The sequence below is a fragment of the Rhinolophus hipposideros genome (genome assembly GCF_964194185.1).
Source record: "Rhinolophus hipposideros genome assembly, chromosome: 2".
Classification (NCBI taxonomy): Eukaryota; Metazoa; Chordata; class Mammalia; order Chiroptera; family Rhinolophidae; genus Rhinolophus; species Rhinolophus hipposideros.
Window position 1 is genome coordinate 46,455,727 of NC_138048.1, and position 25,967 is coordinate 46,481,693.

Below are 25,967 nucleotides of genomic sequence, written 5' to 3' on the forward strand. Positions count from 1 at the left end.
GTATATATTCCCTTGGCCAGAACTATGGATGCTAGGAAATATAATCCTTGTTCTAGGGACCTTTGGCTCAGTTAAAATCCAGGGGCTTTATTATTTAAGGGGAAGAAGAGAAAGGACATTGGGAAATACCTCTAAGTCTCTGCCATAGTTAGGTAGTTTGGCCAAGTCACCTTGCTGGTAAGAACAAAGCCAGGATCCAAAACAGCGTTATTGACTATGAAGCCCATGACCTTTCTGAATTGTTACATTGCCCACCTGCAAGTAAGACCCATGATTCTAAAATGGGCTAGATGGGAGGAGGCTGCCTACCCAGAATGGTTAGGCAAGTGGTTTGGAAACAGACGGACTGGATAGTAAAGAAAAGGAATGGTCAGTGAGGTGACTATCAAATTAATGAAGGAAATAGATGTGCTAAAAAAAAAAAAAAGTCAACCAATGTTTGTACATTTTTCTTGTCTTGTTAATAGTAGGATTCCTGTTCTCAGTCACTGGGGTTATTTTGGGTTTTTGCAGGTGGTTAAAGTTCACCAAAGTACTATAACGTCCTATCTGGAAGACATAATACTGAACACTGAAGAGAATACTGCAGAAGAACAAGCCAGGGCCGAAATTGAGAAGATGGCTAAGAAAATCAATGACATCGCTTACGAAATGGAGAGCCGGTATGTACTAAGAGAGTGGAACCGTAACTTATATGCATCGTTAAGAGCTGAAGATTTTACCACCAAGGACACCATGCTTCACTGCCCATTGCTTGGTTTGCATAACTCTTTGGAAGCGAACACGCCTATACCTTTGTATGGTAGGAGCATTGGGAATAGAATTTTCAGTTATCCTGTGCAGTGTGGATCACTTTCATATTACTTGCTTTTAGAATACTACAAGCATGAAAGCAATGTGAGTAAATCCGTGCGACACTACCTGGACTTCACCCCAAGGTGTTTGGCTTCCCGGTATAAGTTGTATTTCTAACATTCCCTTCCAAGCAGATAGGACAAACGAAGGACAGAGTCAAATAGGAATTTTTCATGGAGTTAACCAAGCTCAGCAGGAATATAATATTTCAGATCACTTAATCCAGGAAAAGGCTATGGTGGGATTTGAGCAGTGGAGTTCCTTACACATTTAAGGAGGATCTCAGTATAAATAGGCAGCTCAAGTAAAGCAACAAAGAAAATAGTTTAATTTTTTTTTTCAGTCGAACTCAGCTTCAGTCAGAGGAAATTGTTGCTGAGTTGGTTTATAGTTTCCTGATCCCAGAGGTGCAAAGGGACTTTGTCAAAGAAAAAGGTAAGTCGATGTAAATGCTGCACTTGATGATTTTTTAAAGATATGAATGATTTTCACTATCCCAGAGATTTGCAGAAATGTCTGAAGGAGAATCACTGAGCTTTTTTATTTCAGAGTTATGTCAAATTCTCTTCACATCATCTGATTCCAGAGTATAATCACCTCTAGTACAAATGGAATATAGTTCTAATAAGTTTGACAGAGTATCAAAATCCAAACCTTCTTTAACAGGAAGTTCCCAACTTCCCAGAAGAGGTGTATTTTGGGACTTGATTTTGTTTTTAAACTAAAAGCAAATGTTGAGAATGTGCAAGATTTTCAAACTATAGCATCCTTGTGTTAGGCAGAGCACATGCAAGGCGGGTGTTGAAAAGCTGGGATGCCGTCAAGGGCTTAAATCGGCTCTGTGCTCTGTGTCACAAATATCTTGTGTTTCTTCCAGGAGTGTGTCTAAGTATAAATATCCTCATATGTCACTCATCAGAAGTGCCATGTTTTTAAAGATTGATGTTTTCAGTCAATGGAGAAGGAGAAACAAACAAACAAACATGTCTTAAAAAAAAAAAAAGAATACTCTTCTGGAGCTTTCAGACCTGATCCCAGAGGGAGGGGTGAAATATTTAAATGAAATAATATCTCAGAAGGTTTCAGAGTTATGCAGGGGGATTCTGGACAGGTTTAAGAGAAGTGTGAACATGATTTCCAATCACGTAGCCAGGGATAAAGGAATGGTGGCGTTCACATGCATTTCAAGAGAACAAAGAAATATCTTATTTTCTCATTGTATGATTGATCTGTAATTTTTAAAACAGTATCCTCTAGCAATAAGTGTTTAGTTTGTTTCCAGTGTGTTTTCCTATAACTACTCGTGCTGCAATCAGTATATTTTACATATATTCTGGTCATGCTTTTGAGAGTAAATTCCTAGCAGTGTAATGCTAAAAGTAGGGTATGTGCATTATACATTTTGGTAGGTACTACCCAACGGCCACCACAAAAATATTGTTCTAATTCATACTCCCATCAACAGTGTGTGATAGTGCCTACAGCAACAAAATTTAATTTTCAGATCAAATAATAAATATTTCTGTGTCATCTTATACTGTAAGAGGGATCTTGTGTTATCTGGATCCTTAAGAATATATGCAACTCCTTTCTACTTCTCCTAGATCCTAAGTGAGGTCAGCTTCAGATCAATTCCACCTGAGGGAATTGAAGGAAAGGGGGAAATAGTGTGTTGAATAGTTACTAGTCTGTGACCAACCCCTCACTTCCCCCAGCTTCTCCTGGCTCTGAGGGGAAGGAGCTGGAGAGGGGAACTTGAGCTGAAGAAATGCAGTGGGACTGGTCTGTGGGCAAGCTGGGCAGGTCCTTACCTCTTCCCTTTACACACATACCATATGGATAGGGACCTTTTGTTTCTCTTTTCAAATAAGAGAACCATATGTATTATATATACTCTTTACCCCCAATTAAGATAATATCATATACAGACAGTTTCCAGATCTCTTTTTTGTGAAAAAGCTCATAGATTGGAACGACCTTGAAGAGACCTATATATACATACAAAATAACAGTAACTACCAAATTTTAAATGCATACTAAGTTCCAGACCAGGTACTAAACATTTAAGAAAAGTACTTTATCTCCATTTCTTACAACAGTGGTGGGTGTGTTCTCATTTTTCATTTAAGGGAATTAGTGCTTAGAGACATTATACGACTTGCAGATTTGAAACATGGTCTGTGAGGCTCCAAAGTCGACCATGCTATTGTGAAGTGCTGTGAGTTCCTGTGTGATTTACCCTGTATAAACCAGCTGATACCTAAGTAGCACAAAATCTAATCCACAGGACTTCCTACTGTCCTTTACTAGCTGGATGACTTTGGACAAATTACCTGATCTCTGTGTTTCAGTTTCCTCATCTGAAAATGGGGATATAAATAATACTCTCTTTTAGGGTTGTGGGGTGGTTTAAATGAATAATTATATGCCAACCGCTTAAAACAATGCCTGGCACAAAGTAAGGACAGATGCTGACTGCTAACATTTCATCATCATCATCATGCTCACTCCTTTCCAAGGGGTATGGGATGCTTCACATGTTTATACAGCCTTGATAATAAACATGCTGAGGGTATGGAGCTAGGACCACTTTCTAAAGCCATTGAGTTCAGAAACTCATTACCAATCAGCTAGTACCCTCCATATTAGGAACTAAGGCTCAAAGAGAAATATGAGACACCTTACCTTTATGTCATATGTGATCTTTGCATCATGAAATTTGCGTTACAATGCAAAATTATCATTTCTATCACTACGCTCTTGAAAACCTTTGGGAATAATTTCATTCAGACTTTCAGAGTAAAAATTCTTCTGTCACTTTGGCACAGTGAGGAACGCACAGCGGAAGCATATTCTAGCAGCCCATCAGCTCATCCACAGGCACACAGAATCCATGCTCCTAAGGAATTTTGCTGAGCAACAGCAAGATGAGGTCTCAAACACTGACAAGTTACTTAAGGAAGAAACTCAAAAGGAGCAAGACAGCTAAGGTGAGTTTGATTTTTCATCTGAAAGGATGTAGAGAGAGGACGAAAAGTAGCCTCATTCAGCTTTGTACTACACTCTCACAATCATAATGTGAAAAGATTGTCTGTTTTTTATGAAAATGAAGCACTCCCATTTAAATTGGCACATTTCATCTAGGTTATGGAATGTGCTATTGAAATTATTAGAGAATAGAGTTGATATTATAGCAATTGGACTCTTGTGACCAGAAAACGGGACTCCAGATTATTTTTATGGTTTCTTTTAGCATGTGACAGTATTCCATTGCAAATAAAGTTACAAAATGTGTCAGTGTTAATATATATATAATATATATTATATATATTATAATATATTATAAACATTAATAATATTATTATATATTAATATATTATAATATATTATATATTATATATTAATATATTGTATTATATATTAATATATTATATAATATATTATAATATATTATAGAATATATATAACATATTAATATATATTATATTATATATTATTAATATAATTATATTTATATATATATATATATAAATAAAAAGCTTGTTCTTATGGAGGTGCACAAGGTACCCTATCACACTGTGCTAGTTTTACACATAGCATGAGGCACAGCCTGCCTGGTTCTAGCCCGGACACCTTCTGCAATGCCCACGAGGGATTGGTCTCAGCCTCAACTCATGCTCACAAGACTAACAGAGGACACATTTGATGGGATTTGAGTATCATTCTACTCAGAAAGATATGATAAGACAGGAACCACAGTGTCCAGCAGGGCAGAATCAGGTGTTTCTCCTCCTGTGGGAGCTCTTGCCATATCCACACAGAGGACCCATAGCTATTTTCTTTTGCCCACAGGTGACGAAGCTCAGGTGCAGGGAAGAGATTCACATTGGGTGGGTGTGGGAGCTGGCCTGGTTTTCATGTCCCTGGACCAGTATCTCTTGTAATAATTCCATAGGCAAAGTTTCCAGTGTCTCCCTAATTGGTATTCCCAGTGACCAAAGTCAGCACACTCAGGAAAGCTCAAAGCTACTGTTTCCTATTTGGTATTAATAGTTCATTTAAAACACCTCCCAGTCACATGCTAGATCCTAATCAGGGGTCATTTTTACCTTCAGTGGTATTTCTTAGTAACGTAGTTGACATATACCACCTATCAGATTACTAGAAGAACAGAGCTAAAGAGTCAATTGAAAGTAAAAATCTCATGAGACAGGGAAAGAAGTGAACCCTTTGCCCATACCTTTTCCCTCAGCCCTCCCATGGTAGAGGAACATCATCGGCTATTTTGGCCTGAGGGTGTGCTACTGGGTAAGGGAAGGCACCCAGAAATTTGAGCCTGGCATTTAGAAGGTCTGGGTACTGGCCAGCTCTGCCACTACCTGTATAATTTTATACAAATAATTTCCCTAGAGGCTTGTACATGCACATGTGACCAAGAGACCCTCTTTAGGGGAATCTATAGGGACCTTAATTCTCAATAAAAGAGGATCATGGAAGGACGGTTGAAAGGAGGGGGAAATTAAGAGAGCAGAGAGAAAACTGATAAAGGACTCTTAAATATGAAGCTGTGGCTATAAATCACAGCAGAAAGTCTTTTGTTTTTAATTAACAATGAAATAACCTCTGAAATCATTGAAGATATAAACCATGTATTTATACATAACGTTATATACTATCTGTATAACAGAAATTCAAAGACCAAAGCATTTTGCCTGTCTTGTTACTGCGATAAAAATCAGCTTTGATGTTGGGGTAGTCATTTTTATTAGCAAATTTAATAAGAGTAATAATTTACATAGTTTGAAGTAAATACATCTGCATTTCCTTCTGAATTTAACACCTGTTCTATGACATCCATGGTGAGCTGTGAAATCAAGTCAGAAGAGTATTAAAATGATTTTCTCTTTTGTACGTAGTGAAATAAAATACATTTCATTAAAACTGTAAAGCACATTGTAGTTTTCTAAAATATAGTTTTTAAAAATTCTAGTTGGCAAGCTAACTACAGACACCCAGCAAGAAAGAGCAATCAATAAATTCATAAAGTATCTTTTTAATACTTTATTAAATGACGGGAACATGACGTTTAGTGGCTCCCACATATATATTACTCCTCTTCCTTCTCTCACAGGGAAGGGCAGATGTGAGTTTATTTAATAATGCTTAGGGAAAGGGGCAGTAGGCATGGACATTGATTTAAAAACAAAACTTTTTAATCAGCTTTAAGACAAGGAAAGCTTGTGAGGAATAGTGAGGAATAGTGAGGAATTTCTGGGCAAAAATCTAGGAAAAGACAAATTCAGAGCGTTGGGTCTGGCATTTGGAGCCACTTTTTTTTTCTTCCCTGATTGGATATGCAAATTCTAGAAAATGTGGCTGAAAGGCTGAGCAGTGCTATACCAGCTTTGTAAAACCAGGGGGACAAAAACTGGAGTCAAGGTTGAGGCCCTGGCAAATCTCCTCCATTTGGGTTGGGACTCCAAAAGGCTATGCCCTAGTTGTAAGGGTTAATTGGAAGTGAACAGTCCCTCGCATAGACTGCAGTTTAGCATCTAATCACCTGAATGATAAAAAAAAATAAAAAATCTGAATCCCAGAAATTGAATTATAGATCCTTGATTCCTATTGCCTGAAGGAACTTGTCAGAAAACATAAATTCTCTTTGAAGAAACGACATCATCTTAGACCTCAGTTTATTTTCACAAACAATTTGTCAAGTGTAGTTTCCAGAATACAATCAAGGATATCCAAGCTTATGAGGAGGCACAACAACTTAAAAAAACAGCAGCAGAAGTTACAGATAATGAAAACAGACTAAAGGGACATAAAATAGTGGAATTATTAAACATAAATTTTAAAATAACTATATTTACTGCTTTGAACAGCTAGCTTCCAGAATAGTGAGAAAATAAATTTCTATTTTTTAAACCACCCACTCTGTGGTATTTTGTGATGGCAACCCGATCTGACTAAGACAGATTTTGGTACCAGGAGTGGAGTTGCTCTAACAAATACCTAAACATGTGGAAGCAGCTTTGGAACTAGATAGTAAGTATAGGTGAGAAGATTTTTTGGGTGCATGTTAGAAATACATACAGATGTTTACGGGTAATTCTGGTGAGGTCTCAGACAGAAATGTGGAATGTGTTATTGGAAACTGGAACAAAGGCAATCCATGTTATAAAGCGGCAAAGAACTTGGCTGAATTTTGTTCTACTGTTTTATGGAAGGTAGAACTTGCAAGCAATGAAATTGGATATTTAGCTGAGAAGATTTCTAAGTAAAGTGTTGAAGGAGTGACTTGGTTCCTTCTGACTGCTTATAGTAAAACATGAAAGCAGAGAGATGAATTGAAGAAATAATTGTTAGGCAAAAAGGAACAAGAACTTGAAGATTCTTAGCCTATCAATATTTCAAAGAATGAGAAAATGTGTTCTAGAAAAAACACTAAGAATGTGGCTGAGCAGCTATTTGATAAAGAGTTTATGGGGATTATAAGAGTAGCAGCACTGCCAATTTGAACTGAAAGGGATGGAGATGAGATGAAATGAAGGAAGTCTGTCAGACTTCTTGGATTTGACAGGATGAGAAGATGAGCTATTATGCTGCTAATGTGCACAATTCTTCAAGAAAAGGGAAAAATAACTCTGAAGGCTATTCAGATTCCAGGGCCACTGCCTCAGATGGCCTCTGCCTAGAACGTTAAGGGAGGGACCACACATAGGACCCCACCCTGGCAGAGCTTCAGTGTCGGGATCCCCACCGAGAGCCATGGGGATGGGGCACAGCAGACCTGAGAGGGGGGCCACCCCGCAGGGCCATGGGAATAATGCTGCCCTCCCAGTGACCTGGAAGGCGGGACATTGAGCCAAAGAGTATTAATCTCAAGCTTTAAGATCCAATAGAATTTGGCTAGGCTTTGGACTTGCTTGGGATCCATTACTCCTTTCTTCCTTCTGATTTCTCCCGTTTGGAATAGGAATATCAATTCTGCGCTTGTCCCGATATTGTATTTTGGAAGCACATAACTTGTCTGGTTCACAGCTGGAGAGGAATGTTGCCTCAGGATGAGTCGTACCTTGGGTCTCACCCGTATCTGACTGAGATGATATTTAGATCAGATTTTGAGTTTTAAACTTTAGAGTTAATGTTCAAATGGAGCTGTTGGGATGGAATGAATGTGTTTTTCATGTGAGAAGGACATGAATCTGGATGTTTGGGTCAGTGTGGAATGCTGTGGACTGAATCGTGTCACCCTAAAATTCGTATATTGAAGCCCTAACTTCCAATATGTTGGCATTTGGAGATGAGGACTGAGATAATTAAAATTAGATGAGATCATGAGGGTGGGGCCCTCATGATAGGAATAGTATCCTTATCATCAGAGGTAGCAGAGAGCTCGCTCTCTCTGTCTTTCCCTCACATATGAGGACATAGCTAGAAGGCAGCCATCTACAAAATGTGTCATAAAGCAAGTGTCAGCCATTTCAGAGTTATCTTATCAATAAAAAACTGTGACAATTTGTTTTCTCTTTTTATTTGAGTACCAACATAATATCCTTGATTTTCAGAGTTTAAATCGTGTAGTGTGTTCTCTGATAAAAGTGTAATGAAACTAGAAATCAATGACAAGATAATTCTAGTATGTTTGGAAATTAAGAAATACAGTTGTAAATAAATGTTCATCAAAGAAAGTATCAGAATAGAAACTAGAAAATATTTTGAACTGAAAAATAACAAAAATGTTATGTATTTATCAAACTTGTGGAATGCTGCTAATGTGGCACTAGATGGAAAATTGTAGTCTTAGAGGCATTTATTAGAAAAGGTGAAAATAGGATTAAGCATCCTTTTCAATAAATTAGAAAAATAACTGCAAATTAGATGCAAAAAAGTAAAAGGAAGGAAATAATAAAATAAAAATAAAATAAATTAATAAAAGGGAAAATAGAGATGTCTTCTGATTCTAGGTAGGCTGTAGTAGGTAGCTGCAACAATTAGAAAAAATAATGGTTGTACTGTAAATGTCATATTTTTAAAGACATTGGAAAATTGTGGAAACGAAGGGGACTATATGAACTATAATGGTAGAGGGGAAAGAGTCCTTCCTAAGTGATCTGAGATCACTGGCCATTTTCTTCCCTTGGGGCACTGGCCCACTCTGGGCACAAGCTAAGATTCAGGCTTGCCAAAGGCACAGGGACATTACGAGGTGAATATAAGCTGCTTTATATACTTCCTGTGCTGCCAAAAGTTAAAACAAGAAGCAAGAATTGCAATTCCCACACATATTTGCAGTGAATATGTTTTCTGAATTTAAAACTACGCTTCCAGGAGTGTTTTATGGACCTTGAAATAAGTGCAAAAGAAATGCCCATACTTCAAAATCTGTTTAACTGTGCAATGGGGGGCATGTCTGTCTAACCTTCAATCAGAAGTGATTAGCCTACATTGCAATGACATGCTAAAAGGCAAATATTGAGAAACATCTACAGGAATTCGAAAAAGCTTCTAAGTAATAAATACGCACAATTAAAAACATAAGCTCATGGATTAATATCCGTATTGGCAGCACATATCTGTGTGAGAGACATTTTCAAAGCTGAGGTGGGTGATGTCTCATTACACATCACCATTAACACATGAACATCTGCAGTCAATTTTGATGATTTGAACCTCAATTAAGCAAAATGGTATCCCTTAAATAAAAGTTCCATTCTTCTCATTAGTAGACCTGTATTACAAAAGAACTGTAGTCAATCATTGTTGCTATCTTTTGAATCTTATCAATAAAAAATTGTGACAATTTGTTTTCTCTTTTTATTTGAGTACCGACATAATATCCTTGATTTTGTCTTTTGGTCCACAAAGCCGAAATATTTACTATTGGACCCTCTGCAGAAAAAGTAATGTCATTCCCTGCTCTACAGCAGTTGAAAATGAACGAAGTAGAAGTAAATACAACATGGATGAATCTCACAGATAAAATAAGGATCAAAAGAAGCCAAATACAAAAAAAAAAAAAATCTACAGCATGAGTCTATATAAAGTTCAAAAGTAGCATTTAACTATGGTGTTTAGGAATGTATAATTAGGAAGTAAAGATATAAAGAAAAGCAAGGAAGTGATTACTGGAAAAATCAAATAAAAATAAGAATAGATTATTTTTAGAAGGCAGGGAGAAGATTGTGATTGGGAAGGAGTAAGTGGGAGCTTCTAGGATTTCTTGATCTGGGTGGTATTTACACAGATGAATACATGAATTCATTAAGCTACACATTGGTTTTCTATATTTTCCTATATGTGTCATAGTCCATAATTAAAAGTTAGAAATATGTATGTATATTCACAAACATGTATATACATTCATTATGCCTGCAACATACACAGACTATTCCTGGAAAGATCGACAAGAAATTAATAAGTAGTTGTCGCTAGGCACAGAAACTGGAGACTGGAGGTCAGACTGAGGGAAAAGAGACTTTCCTCATGTTTGTATCCTTTTGTAATTTGAATACTTTTATGGTGTACACAGACTAAGTTTTCAATTATGACCTAGTTACTGTAAAGATTGTTTTTTTTAAGTGCTAGAATTTGGAGACCCTGTGAGTTAAGAAAGGTTTGACTCATAGGACTCATTAAGTGGCAGAGCTGGGCTGTCTGGGGCTGTCTGATTTCAAGACCACGCTCTGTGTAATTGTATCACAGTAATTTTTTGGATGTACTGATCTGATAATGATTGTGTCTAAAAAGATGACATAGTGATAACTATTTGTGTTGTTTTTTTTTTACAGATTATGATTTTTTTTTAAGAAGCTGTCCAAATCATCATAAAGAATTCCAGTAGTCTCTGCTTTTCCCACGATGTGCACCTCTTATGGGCTTGTCAATGTGTGATTCATGAGGAAAGAGATTTCTGTTTCTTAAACTCCCAATACTTTAAAATGATTTTCAGTAATAATAGTAATCAAATGAAGGAGCTTTATTCTCTTTGGTGTTTCCTGAGTGCTCTACTTCAAGAGAAAGTTTTGTCATGTCTCATTTCAACATTTATTGACTACGAGGCTATGCTAGCTGTGGAATCAAATAAAAAGCAATGATATTGGATATTTCTTGAGTAGTTTTGGTTTGCTATTCATAGTACATTAACATTATCTCCTAAAGTTAAAAATATGCATATCCCATGACCCGGCATTTCATCTCCTAGATACATACCCAATAAAAATGCATGAGGATGTATACGAAAAGCCATGACAAGAATGTTCATAGTAGTATTTTTCATGATAGCCCCCAAACTGGAAATCGAAATATCCATCTACATTGGAATGGAAAAATCAGTTTTAGCATATCAACGCAGTGACTAACTGACTAACTGACTAACAGAAAAGTATTGCACAAGTAAGGAGGCAACTGAATTTTGTTTTGTTCCTTTCAAAATGTTAACCTGAAGTAGGTAAAGGTTGTATTATTTACTGGTGAAGTAAAAAATCAGGACCACAAAATGAGGAGTGAGTTAGGAATGATGGAATGGAAGGAAAGAGGAGTCATGCTGTACAGCAGAGAACAGCAGACGTTTTCTGTGAAGAGCCAGAAAGCAACTATTTTAGGCTTTGCAGGCCAGACGGTCTCTGTTGTAGCTACTCATCTTTGCTGTTGTAGGGTGAGAAGAGCCATGAATAAGAAATAATGAATGAATGTAGCTGTGTTCCAATAAAATTTTATTTACAAAAACTGGCAGAAGACAGGAGTTGGCCCATGGGCTATAGTTTGCCCATCCCTGCTATATAGCAATAACTAAAGTTAACATCAATACCTACTTTGAAGAAGGATTTTAAATGTCTTCTATAGAGAACATATAATGAAACCTAAGAGTATTTTCTAAAAAATTGTATCCTTATGTAGTCAAAAAAAGTGCTTTGTATTTAGACAAAAAGGAAACTGTAAAGTACTACAGAATTCCCAGTAGCTAATTGAAGTTTACCAGAAGAGGAAAAAAGATTTTCTGATACTGGAAACCTTCTAATTATAATAGCTTAAATTTAAACACCTCAACTTTAATAACCTTTGCCATTGAAAGTAAAATACCTTGAGTGATGAGCAAAATTTATGTTTAAAGCCATGTTATCATGGCAAGTAGAGCCACGTAGTGGATTGAGACTAAACTATTGCTAATACAGTCAAAAGCAGTACAAAATCACAATAAACTGATTTCTGAGACAGAAAACTGTTTTCATGGATGCATAATCAGATATCATGAACCCTTGTGCCAGTTAACAAAGGCATTGCTTCAAAATTCTTAAGAACAGGCAAGGTAAAATCCAAGGAAGAAGTGTGTAGTGGGAGTAAAGGATCTCTTTGGGATAAGAAACTGTTAGCACAAAATTGTTGGAGATTCCAAATTCCTGAAGTGCAGACGTCCCAGACAAATTATATTAAAGCCTGCGCATATTTTAGTTCAGGGGAAGCTCCCACTACTAACTCTCATCCCCCTCCTTAATTCTGGATCATGGTACCCACTTGGGAGTAGAGTTGCATCTACTCAGAAGACTTAGAGTATTTTTATGCAGCAAGCTGCATGGAGGCCCATAGACCTAGTTACCAGCAGAATGGAGAACACCAGTGAGCACATGAGTGACAGCGAATGGCCTCCAACTGTGGAACAAAGCCAAGCTAGCAGCCTAGAAGTGCAGCAGCACGGAGGCTATGAGAGCAGGCTCTGAAGCCAGATGGTCTGGATTGAAATCCCAGGCCAATGACACTGTGTCCTCCCACGAGTTACTTAACCTCACTAATTTTATTATCTATAGATCTATATCTATAACACCATAATAAAAAATTTTTAAAGACATAAATTATACTTCATAAACATGTGAAAATAAAATGAATAAATTAAAAATAATAGTACCTGGCAATTTTAAGACAGTTAAATACTAGAATGAATTTCTTCAATTCCTACTTTAGGGAATAATGTCACAGCTCATGTTACAGAGACAAAACAGGTCTAAGCAACTGACTGGCTGAGGTTGACTGGCTAAGCAACCTCAATTGTAAATATGATCAGTATTTGGTTATCTATCCATGGAATAGGCACACTTTTTCCAGGAGATGAGCCAACTCATGGGTCAGAGGTGTTCTCCATCTGACCCCTAAATTTACATTTCATTCAAGAGTCTCATGCAATATTGTGGAGCAAAGGAATTTAACAGCTACAGCTGTTGAAAGAAGGTAATGATCATATTATTATCTATACATTATAGTGTTTTATCAAAAATGTAAAATTCCAAATTCTTAGTTTTTAGATAATTCCATATTTATTAAAACCCAATTATCTCTTTGCTATCAAAATATAATTTATCTCATCATGACATTTGCCATCATCATGTGTTTAAATTTTACCAATCAAAATTTAAGAAGTTTTACTCATTGAAGAGTTAATTCATTTAACAATAAATTAATAGTGAGCATGGGTTTCATTTAATGGTAGCATAAGCAGCAGGGAAGTTTCTCTCAAGGCGGTTGTGAGCTGATTTTTTTTTCTCCTTTTCAATAAAAGCAGGACACTAATTAAAGCAGTGTTAGGAAAGACCATCTTTAAAAGAATGATTGAACCAACCTGAGCACCCATCCAATGAATTTTGTACAAGGTGGTATATAAAAGACAGGTAAGGACCTCTGCCCTAAGGGAGACATAACCTACTGGGGAGTAAGACACAGGTATCACATTCCACAGTATAATTCATAAATGAGGTGAAAAGAAAGTGTTTCAAGAGTTTGAGGAGAGACAGATTGGGGCTCCAAATACCACTGGTAGGATTGATGGGGTCCTGAAGCAATTATAGGATCTGGGACAGCGCACGGTCAATTGTAGTGGCTCCCCCACTTGTTGGAACCTGCCATTTCTAGGATGGGAAAATTCTTGTCACTGCTTCCATGTGTGATAAAACGGGACCACTTTCAAAGGCAAGGTTTCTATTCCTCGTCTTCTTGGACAGCTTTCTACTGACTCCACCCAAGAACAAAAGGGAAAGGCTTCCTTCAAGATCACCTCATGGGACCGGAGCTTCACCTTCATGTGCTGCCCTGACCCCTTTTCCAGGCCTACCTGAGCCTAGAGGATTCCTAAGAGATTTTGAGAAAGACCACCTGACTGGTTGAGAAACATCTGTTTTCCTCAGGGTCTGTCTGAATTTATTCCGTTGTTATTGCATCACTCCTTTTGTCGACTGGGTTCTTTTTAAATGGAAATATTTCTTGGAGGGAGGTAAAACATGAAATGAATTCCCATTAAGGAAACTCTATGCTTATCAGACCTGCTTTTCTCTTATGAGTGGCTTGGGAGCTGCACATTTCTGGTTGCTGCAATAGACAAATCCTGAAAGGACTCAAGTTTCTCCCGTTTCCTAGCTGTGCTTGAGGTTGACCCAGACCGTCATTGGGGGCGTCAGTATGCTGTCCGTAATAACTACAGTGTATTTTCCGGGTGTTTTCTTAGCTCAGAGCCATGCCTAATGTTAAAACTGCCCTTACAGACTCCAGAGGCCTGGCAGTCCTAAAGCCTTCTGGTCCATGACACCGCACAGCAGAGGACAGGGAATCCAGAAGATTCCTGCAAAAACCTAAGAATATTTTCGTTGTCTTAGTGACTTTATAACCTGTTCTTAGTTCCGTGTTTCTGCTGTAAATAATTCACCATTTTTATAAGAGAGATAAGGCCAAGCCCTTGTGGGCCAGGAGAGATTTGAGAGATGACGAAAGCTGTGTATTTTACCCATGACCCAAGGACTTCTGGCAAGCTGCCCTCCCTGAGCTTGCCTTTTTTTCCTGGACATAGAAATGCCTGTCTTTACAAAAACGCCTACCTTTTTTTTGTTTAAGACTTTTTTTTTTTAGAACAATTTTAGGTTCACAGCAAAATTGAGAGGAAGGTATAGAGATTCCATATGCTCCCTGCCCTCCCACCCCACCCCCAGGCATAACTCCCTCATTATCAGCATCTCCCTCCAAAGTGGTACCTTTGTTATAATTGATGAACCCCCACCGACACATTATAATCACCCACAGTTCGTAGTTTACAGTTCACTCTAGTGTTATATAGTTTATGGGCTTGGAAAACTGTATAATGACATGTATCCACCATTACAACATCATGCAAGGATATTTGCACTGTCCTAAAATTTTTCTATGCTCCCAGAAAGGCCTATTTTTAATCTTAGAAACAAAAGTTTCCTGGGGTGAGTTACTAACCCTTTTCAGTCTTTCTACTTCCTGTGACTGTGGTCATGGCCTTCTGGTCATAGCTTCCAGGGTCCTAGAGGTGCCACCAGGCCCCTCATATAGTCCCCAGGGAACACTGGACAGGCTGCTTCCACTGGGGCCTGAATCCAGTATTTCATTTATTCCAGGTCTTCCCTGCCCAAGGCCCAGGCCAACCTTCCAACCAGTATAGTTTATAATCCAGTGCCTCCCAGCCCCAGCGGAATCCCTTGTGCACAGTCAGAAACTTGACTGAAAGAAAGAAGGCCCAGGCCTTGGGTCCCACTCACCACTGCTGGCAGTGAACTGTGTGAGCTGTCTTATTTTCTGTATTTGGTTGGGAAGAGCAAGCAAGCAACCACTTGAGAAATGTTGACCCTAGGAAATTCCAGACTTAAGTGTTCCTCACCCCCTGGTACAGGCAAATTAAGTGGAAGAGAAGAAGGCAATTTAATTAAAAAAACAAAAAATCAGACTTGCTTTTTTTCCTCAGGAGGGCTGGATTCAAATATGTGATTCAAAATAAAAACAGTTTAAATCAGAAAATAAGTGTACAGAAGTCCAAATTTTCACATGAAGATTGCTGTGATTTTTGGAAATCCCTGGTTTTCTTCTCTTCCTATCTAATTGACGAGTCTCCCTCTCCCATTTCCCCAGGTGGCTGATGACCCTGCTTTACTGTTGTCTGAAGTATGGCTAGTTCACTGCCCCCATCTGTTATAAAGCATCCTTTACAACAAAGCAAATAGAAGAAATAAATCCTGCGAAACCTACTGCTTTTGTCCTTTGTCTATTTTTTTCCCTTAGGGTCTAGAACAACCATCAGCAGCTACTGCTGGGGAACACAAAGGATCAGGCTGAGGCGTGAGGAGCTGCTGGCTCCTGGCAGGGCCTGGAAGAGGAAAGAACCCTTAGAACCTTTCTCCGAGGTCCATTCTCCTTGCTCCTGGTCAGCCGGCTGCCCTGAGGTGGAGCCACAGGTCACACTCCGGTGAACCGTGCTCAGTCCCCTCATCTCACACTCTCCCAACTCCTCTGTGCCTGTCTTTCTGTTACATAAACATGTGGGCCTCACAGGATCCAATACTTGGCTGGCTTTCACATCAAGTAACACTATCCAGGCAGGTGGCTTAGACATGCAAGAAAACATGCTGAAAGATCTAAATTTAAATTAAATTTGCCCCAGTGGCTAAAATGCAGAGACCGTCAGAAGCATGAAATTTGCTCAGAACTAATGAGACAAAACAGATACTAGCAACATTCCTCCCCTTCTGAGTTTTTCAGTGAAGAAGTCTGAGAGAAAAAAGTGGGGGCACATAATGAGAGGAAATACGGTAATCTGTTCATTTGCTCACTGGAGTGCTGGACTTGGGACTTAGGAGTGCCAGATGGGGCCACTTAGAGAAGACATCTGACCTGGCCTGAAATGTAGGTGAGAGACAAGATTGGCTCATATCCTGGGGAATAATAACCTAAGAGGAGGAAGAGGAAGCACTGCCTCCGGCTCTGCTTACAAGGGAAGTGTTCACCTTCAAAGGCCAGCGACTAAGCTAATGGGGGGCTTGATGTTCTGATTGATCCTTTGTTCCTGATTGTTCAAAGTGGACCCCAAAGGAGAAGTCACAGCAAAGAATTTATCACCCAGCAGGTATGGATTTTCTTTCTTTCTCTTTTACTGGGGGCAGAGTGCCCCCGCCAGCTCCATACAAAAGAAGTGAGGGAACACAGTCTCTTATGTATGAGGTCAGCATCACAGGGTTTGTGTATCATGTTGGCCTGTTGCTCTCCACACTTTCAGGCTGGAAGAAACCGTGAAGACAGTCATTTCATATTGAGTCCCAGTAATGATGCTCTCTGATCCTGTACCCGCCCCTTCGAGAAAGAATCACAGTGGAAACCTCAGTCCCATAGGAGCCACCATGAGTTGTACATACAATCAGCCCCTCTCTGTTGCAGAGTTGGAGTCTCCTGACTGTGGGAGCTGGGAACGACTCAGCCCTGGCTCCTCTCTACCTGCTGGGTTTGCATTGGCAGCCCCTGGAAGCAGGGCTAAGAGATAGCAGCATGACAGTCACAGCGCCTCACCACCTCAGGGAGGGGACCCTCAGAGGCCCTGCCACCCATGGGGCTGAGTTGGCTTTGGACGAGTGAGTTTTCTACCCCTAGTTGCGAGGGGAGGCACCTCATCCCCCAGAACCAAGGTCTGCTCTTGTGCTCAGAGTCAGCAAGTCCGCCCTCTCCCCACCGCAGAGCCCAGCTTGGCTGAGGCTGTTTGGCCAGAGGCTTTGCTATCAGGCAACTCTGCATCGCATCGGATGGTCAGGAGTCACCTCTGAGGTCACCGAACCTTGACTCAGTGAATCAGCGGTGGCAGGTGCCATCCCCCGCCACATGCATGGTTGTGCAACTCTGCTGCTGGCAAAGTCAATGGTCACCAACGAGATGGCCATGGTGACTGGATTATCTCCACTGGGATGAGTGTTTGGTCTCTAATGATATGACCAGAGTCTAAAACAGTCTAAGCAAGGCCCCAGAAGCTACTACTTGTTTAATTATTTGGTTAGTAGGAAAGATCATTTTTCCATCTACCAAAAATACTAACTTAAAATACTTTAGTTATACAATAGCTAAATAATACAAATAAATATAATGTAAAATAAAAATAAAATAAGTAAAATAATATTAAGTATATAGTAAATAAATAACTTTTAAAAACTTCAGTTATATATAAACAGTCTAAACCAGGGGTTACAAACTATGGCTCACAGGCCAGTTCTGAGCCCGCAGCTGTTTTCGTAAATAAAGTTTTATTGGAATAAATTAAAAAAAATAATAATAAAAAAAAAATAAAAAATAAAGTTTTATTGGAACACAGTTTTCTTTAAAGTTTTGTTGGAATACATAATGCTCATTCATTATGTATTATCTATAGCTGCTTTTGCTCTACAACAGTGGAATTGAGTAGTTGCAAAAGAGACAGTGTAGCTCCCAAAGCCTAAAATATTATCTGTCTGGCCCTTTACAGAAAAAGTTTGCCAACTCCTAGTCTCAAGCTATCAGCTTGTTCCTCAATTATTATGGAATAAACATAATGGACAATCATAAAACTGAACTACTATTAGAAGGTAATAGCTTTTTAAAATTATAAATGATTACTTGCTCCTTATAAAATGACAAAGGAGTATAGATAAAGCTAAATTCTCCTTGAGCCATCCTGCCAATGCTAATAACCTCTTTCCCCAGAAGTAACTACTCTAACCAGCTTGGTGTATTTATTGCCAGATGGTCTCCTTGGCATTTATAAATACATATATGTACTAATAAACTGTTTGTTGTCGTTCTGTTCTTCCACTCAACAAACTTTCCATATGTGTATTCCATGTGGAGACTTTCCAGATCTCTGTATGTCTCCACCTCATTAATTTTAACTGCTACATAGTATTCCACAGAGTACAATTCTTGTATTTATAGACATTTCCTTTTTGATAGATACGTAAGCTGTTTCTAAATTTCCACTCTTACCAAAATTCTACAATGACCTGCCCTGTATATGTCTCCTTGTGCCCATGTGCAGGTATTTTACCAGAGGACATACTGAGAAGTTGAATTGCTACGTCATAGAATATGTGCATTTTAATTTTGGATATTGTCACATTGCCCTGCACCATGTCTGTACCAATGTATACTCCCACCAGCAGGGAACAATTGTTAGTGTCCCTTCACACCCTGATGCTTGCTATTCATTAAACATTTTATTATTTTTCCCATTGGTTAAGTGAAAATAGTAACCCATTTTAAAAATTATTTAAATTTCCCTGATTACTAATGTATTCGATTTCCATAGCAGCCATAACAAAATGCCAGAGACTGGATGACTTCAACGACAGACATTTATTTTCTTACAATTCTAGAGGCTAAAAGTCCAAGATCAAAGTGTCAGCAGATTTAGTTTGTTCTGAGGGCTCTCTCCTTGGCTTACAGGTGACTGTCTTCTCCCTGAGTCCTCACATGGCCTTTATCCTGTGTGAGTTCATTCCTGATGTCTCTGTGCTCCAATTTCCTCATCTTACAAGGACACTAGTTGTATTGGATTAGGGCCCACCCAAATGACCCCATTGGATGTTAATTACCTCTTTAAAGGCCCTATCTCCGAATATAGTCACATTCTGAGGTACTGGGGGACACAAGTCAACCCATAACAACTAGTGAGGTGAACCATCTTTTTATTCAATTCTTGGCCATCTTTTAATATAATTCTTCTTAATTGCTTATTTATACTGTTAGCTCCTTTTATATTGGGATATTTTTTCTACTAGTAGGAGTCTAATATTTATTCTTGACGCTAATTCTTTTATATGCGTATAATAAATATTCTAAGTCTGTAATTTCGTTTTTTAACTTTGTTTGCATGATGTTTTTAGTCAACAGAAGGATTTACTATTATTGTCATGCTATCATTATTTTGATGTAGTTGAAGTTACTAATTTTCTCCTTTATGGATTTTGCTCTTTGGGTCTTACTTTAAAAAGACTTCTCAACCTCCAAGTTTATGATGGCATACTTTCTTCTAATTCTTTTATTATTTTAAAGATAGTCCACCTGGAACTTATTTCTATGAATTATTCCAATAGCATTTATTGAAAAGTCTGTTCTTTCCCTTTTCATTTGAAACGTCATCTCTATCATGTACTAAATTCTCATTTTTACATGTCTGTTGCTGGATACTCTATTCTTTGTATTCATTTTCTATTCCTGAGCCAATTTCCATTGTAGCTTTACTGTTTCTAATTGATTTTTATTGATATATAGAAAGTCTATTTTATGTCTTGATATTTTGGTCACGTTATTGAATTTTCTTAATAGTTGTGGAAGTTTATCAGATGATTCCTTTGGAATTTTTTGGTAAACAATGTTATACACGTACAACAATAGTTTTGTTCCTTCTTGTCTAATCTTTACACAGCCTAATGTATGTATTTGGTCTTATTTCCTTTTCTTGGCCTTCCAACGCAATGCTGAGTAATACCTTGAGAGAGAAAAGTCTCAGGGCTGATGTATAGTTGTGTGGGTTGTACACTGCACAGTTCTAAGGGGTACCATTCACACTTAGATGTCGTAGGTAGTATTCTCATGTTCCTGATTTTAATCCATTTTTATTACATGCTGTAAGCTCATATTTCTTGAAGACTCCTCTGAGGATTCTTTGAGGCTTGGGATTGTGCCCTGGTTATACCCTGGGCAGGACATAGAAATATGTGTGGGGCTGTTCTTGCATACTGGGGCGTTCTAGGTGGTGTGATATAAAGGGGACTGAGAAGTGTTCCCTGCCACCCAATACCTGCTCATCCATCTGCCATACCTCTTGAACTTCTGTGAAACATTGAAATAACAAACTGAATATCCAACTGACAATTAAGATAAAGAGATATATATGAACAATTCTCCTGGGTTTCTGTGAATTCCAAACAGAGTCAAACTATAAAACGATAGGTAATAAGAGGAATCTACACATGCATGTAAGAGACAGGCAGTTAAATCAGAGGTCTTTGTACCCTGTTAAATATTGGAAGAGGGTACGCAGTGTACTTTTGACTTGGGCTGACGCCAGCTCTCACTCATGATCCATGTCTAGGAATGAACCTTCTGACCTCTTGGATCTGATGACTGCGTCCTGGGAAACACAAAGGCCAACTTTCATGTATGACCACCTGAAGATAGCAGCTGACCTGTCTTATGTGAATTCATACAATGCGACTTTTGCTACCTGAGTTCCCTCTGGGTGGCCAGCCCATGCCAGGGCCAAGAAGGGGAGGGTAGATTTTTGTTCACAACATTAGATCCATTAAAAAAGTTAAATATATGATCTCATTTTATTCCCGTGAGCTTTGTGACAAAAATTAATTTACATAGTGTATCTACTTGCACTACAGAAAGAATCAGAATAAAGGGAAACGAAGTTCTATCACTTATTGCCTTCCTGCCACATGTCAAAGCCCCAATTTCCTCATTTGTGAAAGGGATAACAAGACCTGCCCTGTCCTGCTCACCTGGGGATAGACCTGCTCTGTTCACCTCACAGGCACCTTGACAGGAGATGATGATTTTGAAATCATTTTGTAAACATCAAAACCTGTGTAATGTGAGTTAATAAATTAACCAAACTTCTCCCTTCATTGAACAAAGCCAACAGTTTTATAAGCTTCATTGTTGACTTGTTAGAATTTCAATTCTTATATAATTTCCTTTTACCTGCTTTTTCCCCTTCATCTTCTGCCCAGTTCTGCTACACACACACACACACACACACACACACGTGTGTGTATATAGATATACACATATACACACTCATAAGCCATACAGACAAAAAAGCAGGATTATTTTACATATATAAAATATACATATATGTATATAGGTGTATATATGTATGTATACTAATCCTGTTTTTTCCAATAATTTCTATCCCTAAGATAATGATTTTTTTTTTTTTACCATTTTCCCCCTTTCACTTAGACTCTGCCCACTCTTATTGCCCACTTTTCCTTCCCATAATCTCTGTGACCTGGTCCCAAAACCTTTGCTTTGACTCATTTGAAGATGAAATGTTACTGTATCTCTTCCACATACCCTTTTCCTGGAAAGGGGCTGTTTCTCTCACCCCTAAATGTATATTGAATAAATAACAATTTATGATGCCAGTCTTTTCACAAGCTTGTTTGATCAGTGTGGGGACAGAGTCCCAGAGAGCAGTTTCCAGGCTCTCAGCCTCACGTGGAAAGGTGCTGGCTTAGGTAGTAAATTGCCATCTGCTGTGACTAGTGGCCATCAGCTGTTACCGGTTAGATATTAGCCACAGATATAATTGTCGTAGCTACTCTAGGGGTTTGGTTGGTTGGCAGAGAAGCGGTTGGATAGTGTTGATCCTACTTCCTGTGTCTCGCCTGGCCACCAGCAAGATTGGGGTGCAGGAAGACCCTCTCATTGGGGTATTGGCGGATGTTTGCTTTTGTGTCTTAACCAGAATATAGTGGTTTGACACCCCTGTCTACGGCTCTGTTGCTGTTCCTTTTTGGCCTCACCTTATCCTGCGTTCTTGTGTGGGGAGCGGGAGCTGAGACCCCGTATGACAATCACTTTCTCTGTTTTTCAGAACCTTCAGATGTTTTTCTTGCCATCGCCTCTGCTTGCCATTTTGGTCATCTTCTCCCTCAGTTTACATGGCTGGTTTTCCATCTGGGTTAGTTGGATTGCTAGATCCTTGCTACTCCAAGTGTGTGCTGCAGACCACAGGTTTTTTTTGTTGTTGTTGTTTTTTAAAGATAAACCCTGTAAATTTTTTTTTTTAAAGATTTTATTGGGGAAGGGGAACAGGACTTTATTGGGGAACAGTGTGTACTTCCAGGATGTTTTTCCAAGTCAAGTTGTTGTCCTCTCAGTCTTAGTTGTGGAGGGCGCAGCTCAGCTCCAGGTCCAGTTGCCATTGCTAGTTGCAGGGGGCACAGCCCACCATCCCTTGCGGGAGTCGAACCGGCAACCTTATTGTTGAGAGGACGTGCTCCAACCAACTGAGCCATCTGGGAGCTCAGCTCAAAGTGCCATGTTCAATCTTAGTTGCAGGGGGCGCTGCCCACCATCCCTTGTGGGACTCGAGGAGTTGAACTGGCAACCTTGTGGTTGAGAGCCCACTGGCCCATGTGGGAATCAAACCGGCAGCCTTCGGAGTTAGGAGCACGGAACTCCAACCACCTGAGCCACCGGGCCGGCCCTGCAGACCACAGTTTTACATCTGTCAGAAAGGCAGGAGGTCTCAGGCCCACTCCAGGGCTTGGATTGGAATGTGCATTTTCCCAGGTGCTTCGCATGCACAGTAAAGTTGGAGAATCACTATCTTAGCTTATAAGTGTGAGCAATAGGTGACCTTAAGCAGTGGGGATTCTGAAGCAGACGTGGGCGAGAAGGGAGGCAGCAGTCATAACTGCCACAGACCCAGGCCTCACAAAGATTCAGATATGGTTCAAAAACTAAGGTCATTGTACCCACTATATACGATGTCAGAGGGATAGTAGAATGGGGGAGGAGGGTTATCCTTTTGTGAGGGGTATAAATATCTAATTACTATATTGTTTTGTACACCTGAAACTAAAAACAAAACGAAACAAAACAAAAACACCTAGGGTCATTAAGGATCAAATGCAGCTTAACTGACCTGGTCATCTTTTGACTCCGCACTGTAGTGCTTTTAATTACTGTTGCTTCTTCTCTGCCTCATAGCTTCTGTTTCCTCATAACTCTCCTGGTTCCATATCCTGCATTCTCTCTGTGGGTATAAGGGCCACCTAGACAAGGCCGGACTGGGTCACGTGGACACTCACATGACTCTTATATTTTGGTTCCCCTTGGAACATTCTTTAAATAGTAGACCAACATTTATTTAGTAACAAGTGACGTTATTTTTTAAATTGTGGTAAAATATACATAACATAAAATTTACAATCTTAACCATTTTTAAGTGTTCAATTCAGTAATGTTACTTGTATTGATATTGTTGTGCAGCTGATCTCCAGACCATTCACATCTTGTAAAACTGAAACTCTATACCCATTAAACAACCCCCTATTCCTCCCTCCCACAGACCCCGGCAAGGACCCTTTACTTTTCTTTTTTTTGTTTGTTTTTACTTTATTGAGGAATAATTGCAACTATAATAGTATATGTGTAAAGGGTACACATCATGATTTGATATACATATACATTGTAGAATGATTACCAGGGTCATGATAATTAACACATCCTTCACCTCACATAGTTAACATAGTTAAATAACTCATGTGTGTGTGCGTGCACGTGTGCATTGAGAATGCTTAAGATTTACTTTTAGCAACTTTCAAGTGTCTAACACTGTTTTATGCACTACAGGTATCTTGCTGTGCATTGCCAGTATCCTACGTTCTGTTTGAGTTTGGCTATTCTAGATAGCTCACATAAGTGAAATCATATAATATTTATCTTTTTGTGACTGGCTTATTTCATTTAGCATAATGTCCTGGAGGTTCATCCATGGTGTAGCAGGTATCAGAATTACCCTTCTTTGCAAGGCTGAAAGTATTTCATTATATGTACCACGATATAATGGTGACCAACAGCACGGCACCACTGCTCCCCCATTGACAAAACTGACAGCTTGATGAAATTTCTCCCACCCTAGCAGGGAAGAATCTGCTGTTGGCTGGTGGGTCGGCTCCTGGGTCAGCAAGGGAACCAAGCTAGTGTGGAAGTGGAGACTACCGGTATCTCACCAGGGACCCTCCTTCTGTCTGTCACTTAGCGAGCAAAGGGCAGCACGAAGCCCTGAATAACAGATGAGCTTTGTGTTCTCACAAGCATGGGAGGGTGGTGAGGAAGACGGGTGACCCCCTGAACCGTTACACTGGGAACTTAACTAATTTGCTTTGGCAAGTGCCACAATTCTCTTCTGTTCACACAGTCAACTCGTTCGCCCTTGCTTATGGCTACGAGATGGCAGTTTGTCTGCCTTGCTCTCTAGTATTCTTTTCTGGCCTCAGCATTACCCAGCAGTCCCTCTGCTTTTCTCCATAAGGAAAACACCCATCACCAGTGGTTTCTCTGTGTCCTCAATCTTTATCACCTAATGCTGCCTCCCCTCCCACCGTCTGTGCTGCTGGCCAAGGCTGGTCCCTCACTTTTGCTTGAACTTGTTTCACTCTGCTCTCGCCAATTTCTAAGCGATAATCCCCTATTCTCCCTTCCTTAGTTTTCTCTTTCTCTGTTTCTCTACTATATTCCAACACCTTGACAAGGACTTCTGTCCTGCTCACCATTCCTCTAACATTTTGCTTTTCCTGCTCTAGTGAGTATTTTCCCCTTCTCTGTACCTCTCTGCTAAACTTTGCAACCTAATGGGCATCATTTTGAACCTCTTACGGGGCATTTTCTCCTTTCTTGCACGTGAAGACAACCACTGCCCACGTCTATGCCTAATTTCTGACCTGTTGGCCTGGGTTACCCACAGCACCACTCACCCATGTTCTCACACACAGTCTCTAAATATTTGACTCCAAAGGTTACCAGTTGATTGCTTCCCAGCACCTTCCCTTTTAGTCCTTCCCTTTCACATGTTCCTCGTGCAGGGGGAGGAGTGTACATATTCACTCATTTTTCTGTTTTTTTTTTCTAGTTTGTAGTCATGATCAGCCATCTAGCCTGTGTTATTGAGTCATCTCAGATCACTGACCCATTCACGCTGAGTGTGCTGCGTCTCACAGCTTGATCCCCATTGATCAGGAAACCTCAAGTCTGTGGACCTGAAGCAGGGTCTCGGTCATCCTTATTTCTGAACCTGAAATTGCTTCGAGTCCTCTCCCAGCACCACGGCAGCAGCATTTTGCCAGCATGCCTGTGGGAGCCTCCTGAAACCCATTGTCCTCTGCTGGCCCCAGCCCACCATGGGGTTCCATCTAGTTCTCATCTGTCAACACTGTCTCTGCAGTTCTTTCCTTGCTCCCCTTTTCAGCCCTTTGTCCTCTTTCAACACCAGTGCTACTCTCCTGTCTCCCATCCTGCTCCTGCACCCATTCCTTTCCTCTTTTCTTCTTCCCAGGGACCCTTGCTCCTTCTAGAGCAGAAATGTGATTTATGTTTGCTTTAGAATTTCCCTCCGCACCACTCTCCTTCCTTTCTTTCTCCCCAAGTCCAAAGGTGTCTCCCCTGAAGTGCATGCTCTCCACCACTGGGGGGTCCCCAGGCTGGCTTCTGCGTGGCACCTGCCTCCACACTTCCACCTCTCCCCTCACTTCTTGCCCTGTCAGATCTGCCCTTATGGCAACACCCCTCCCCCCCCCCGA

At 39.7% G+C, this 25,967-nt stretch overlaps 2 protein-coding genes across 3 annotated transcripts in view; both read left to right on the top strand.

Moving 5' to 3' along the window:
* Positions 1-10,967, top strand: part of CFAP91 (cilia and flagella associated protein 91) — a 61,836-nt gene extending 50,869 nt beyond the window's left edge. Inside the window, exons 15-18 of the mRNA XM_081066393.1 lie at positions 514-662; positions 1,199-1,290; positions 3,684-3,845; positions 10,650-10,967. Coding sequence (XP_080922519.1) covers positions 514-662; positions 1,199-1,290; positions 3,684-3,844 — 402 coding nt within the window. The 3' untranslated portion in view covers position 3,845; positions 10,650-10,967. The remainder of the gene's footprint in view (positions 1-513; positions 663-1,198; positions 1,291-3,683; positions 3,846-10,649) is intronic.
* A 5,368-nt stretch (positions 10,968-16,335) lies between these two features.
* The window catches only part of NR1I2 (nuclear receptor subfamily 1 group I member 2), a 29,516-nt gene continuing 19,884 nt past the window's right edge, over positions 16,336-25,967 (top strand). Inside the window, exon 1 of one of the 2 annotated variants that reach the window (XM_081075315.1) lies at positions 16,336-16,756. The gene's annotated coding sequence lies outside the window, so the exon portion shown is untranslated. The remainder of the gene's footprint in view (positions 16,757-25,967) is intronic. The other variant, XM_081075314.1, reaches the window with a different exon arrangement.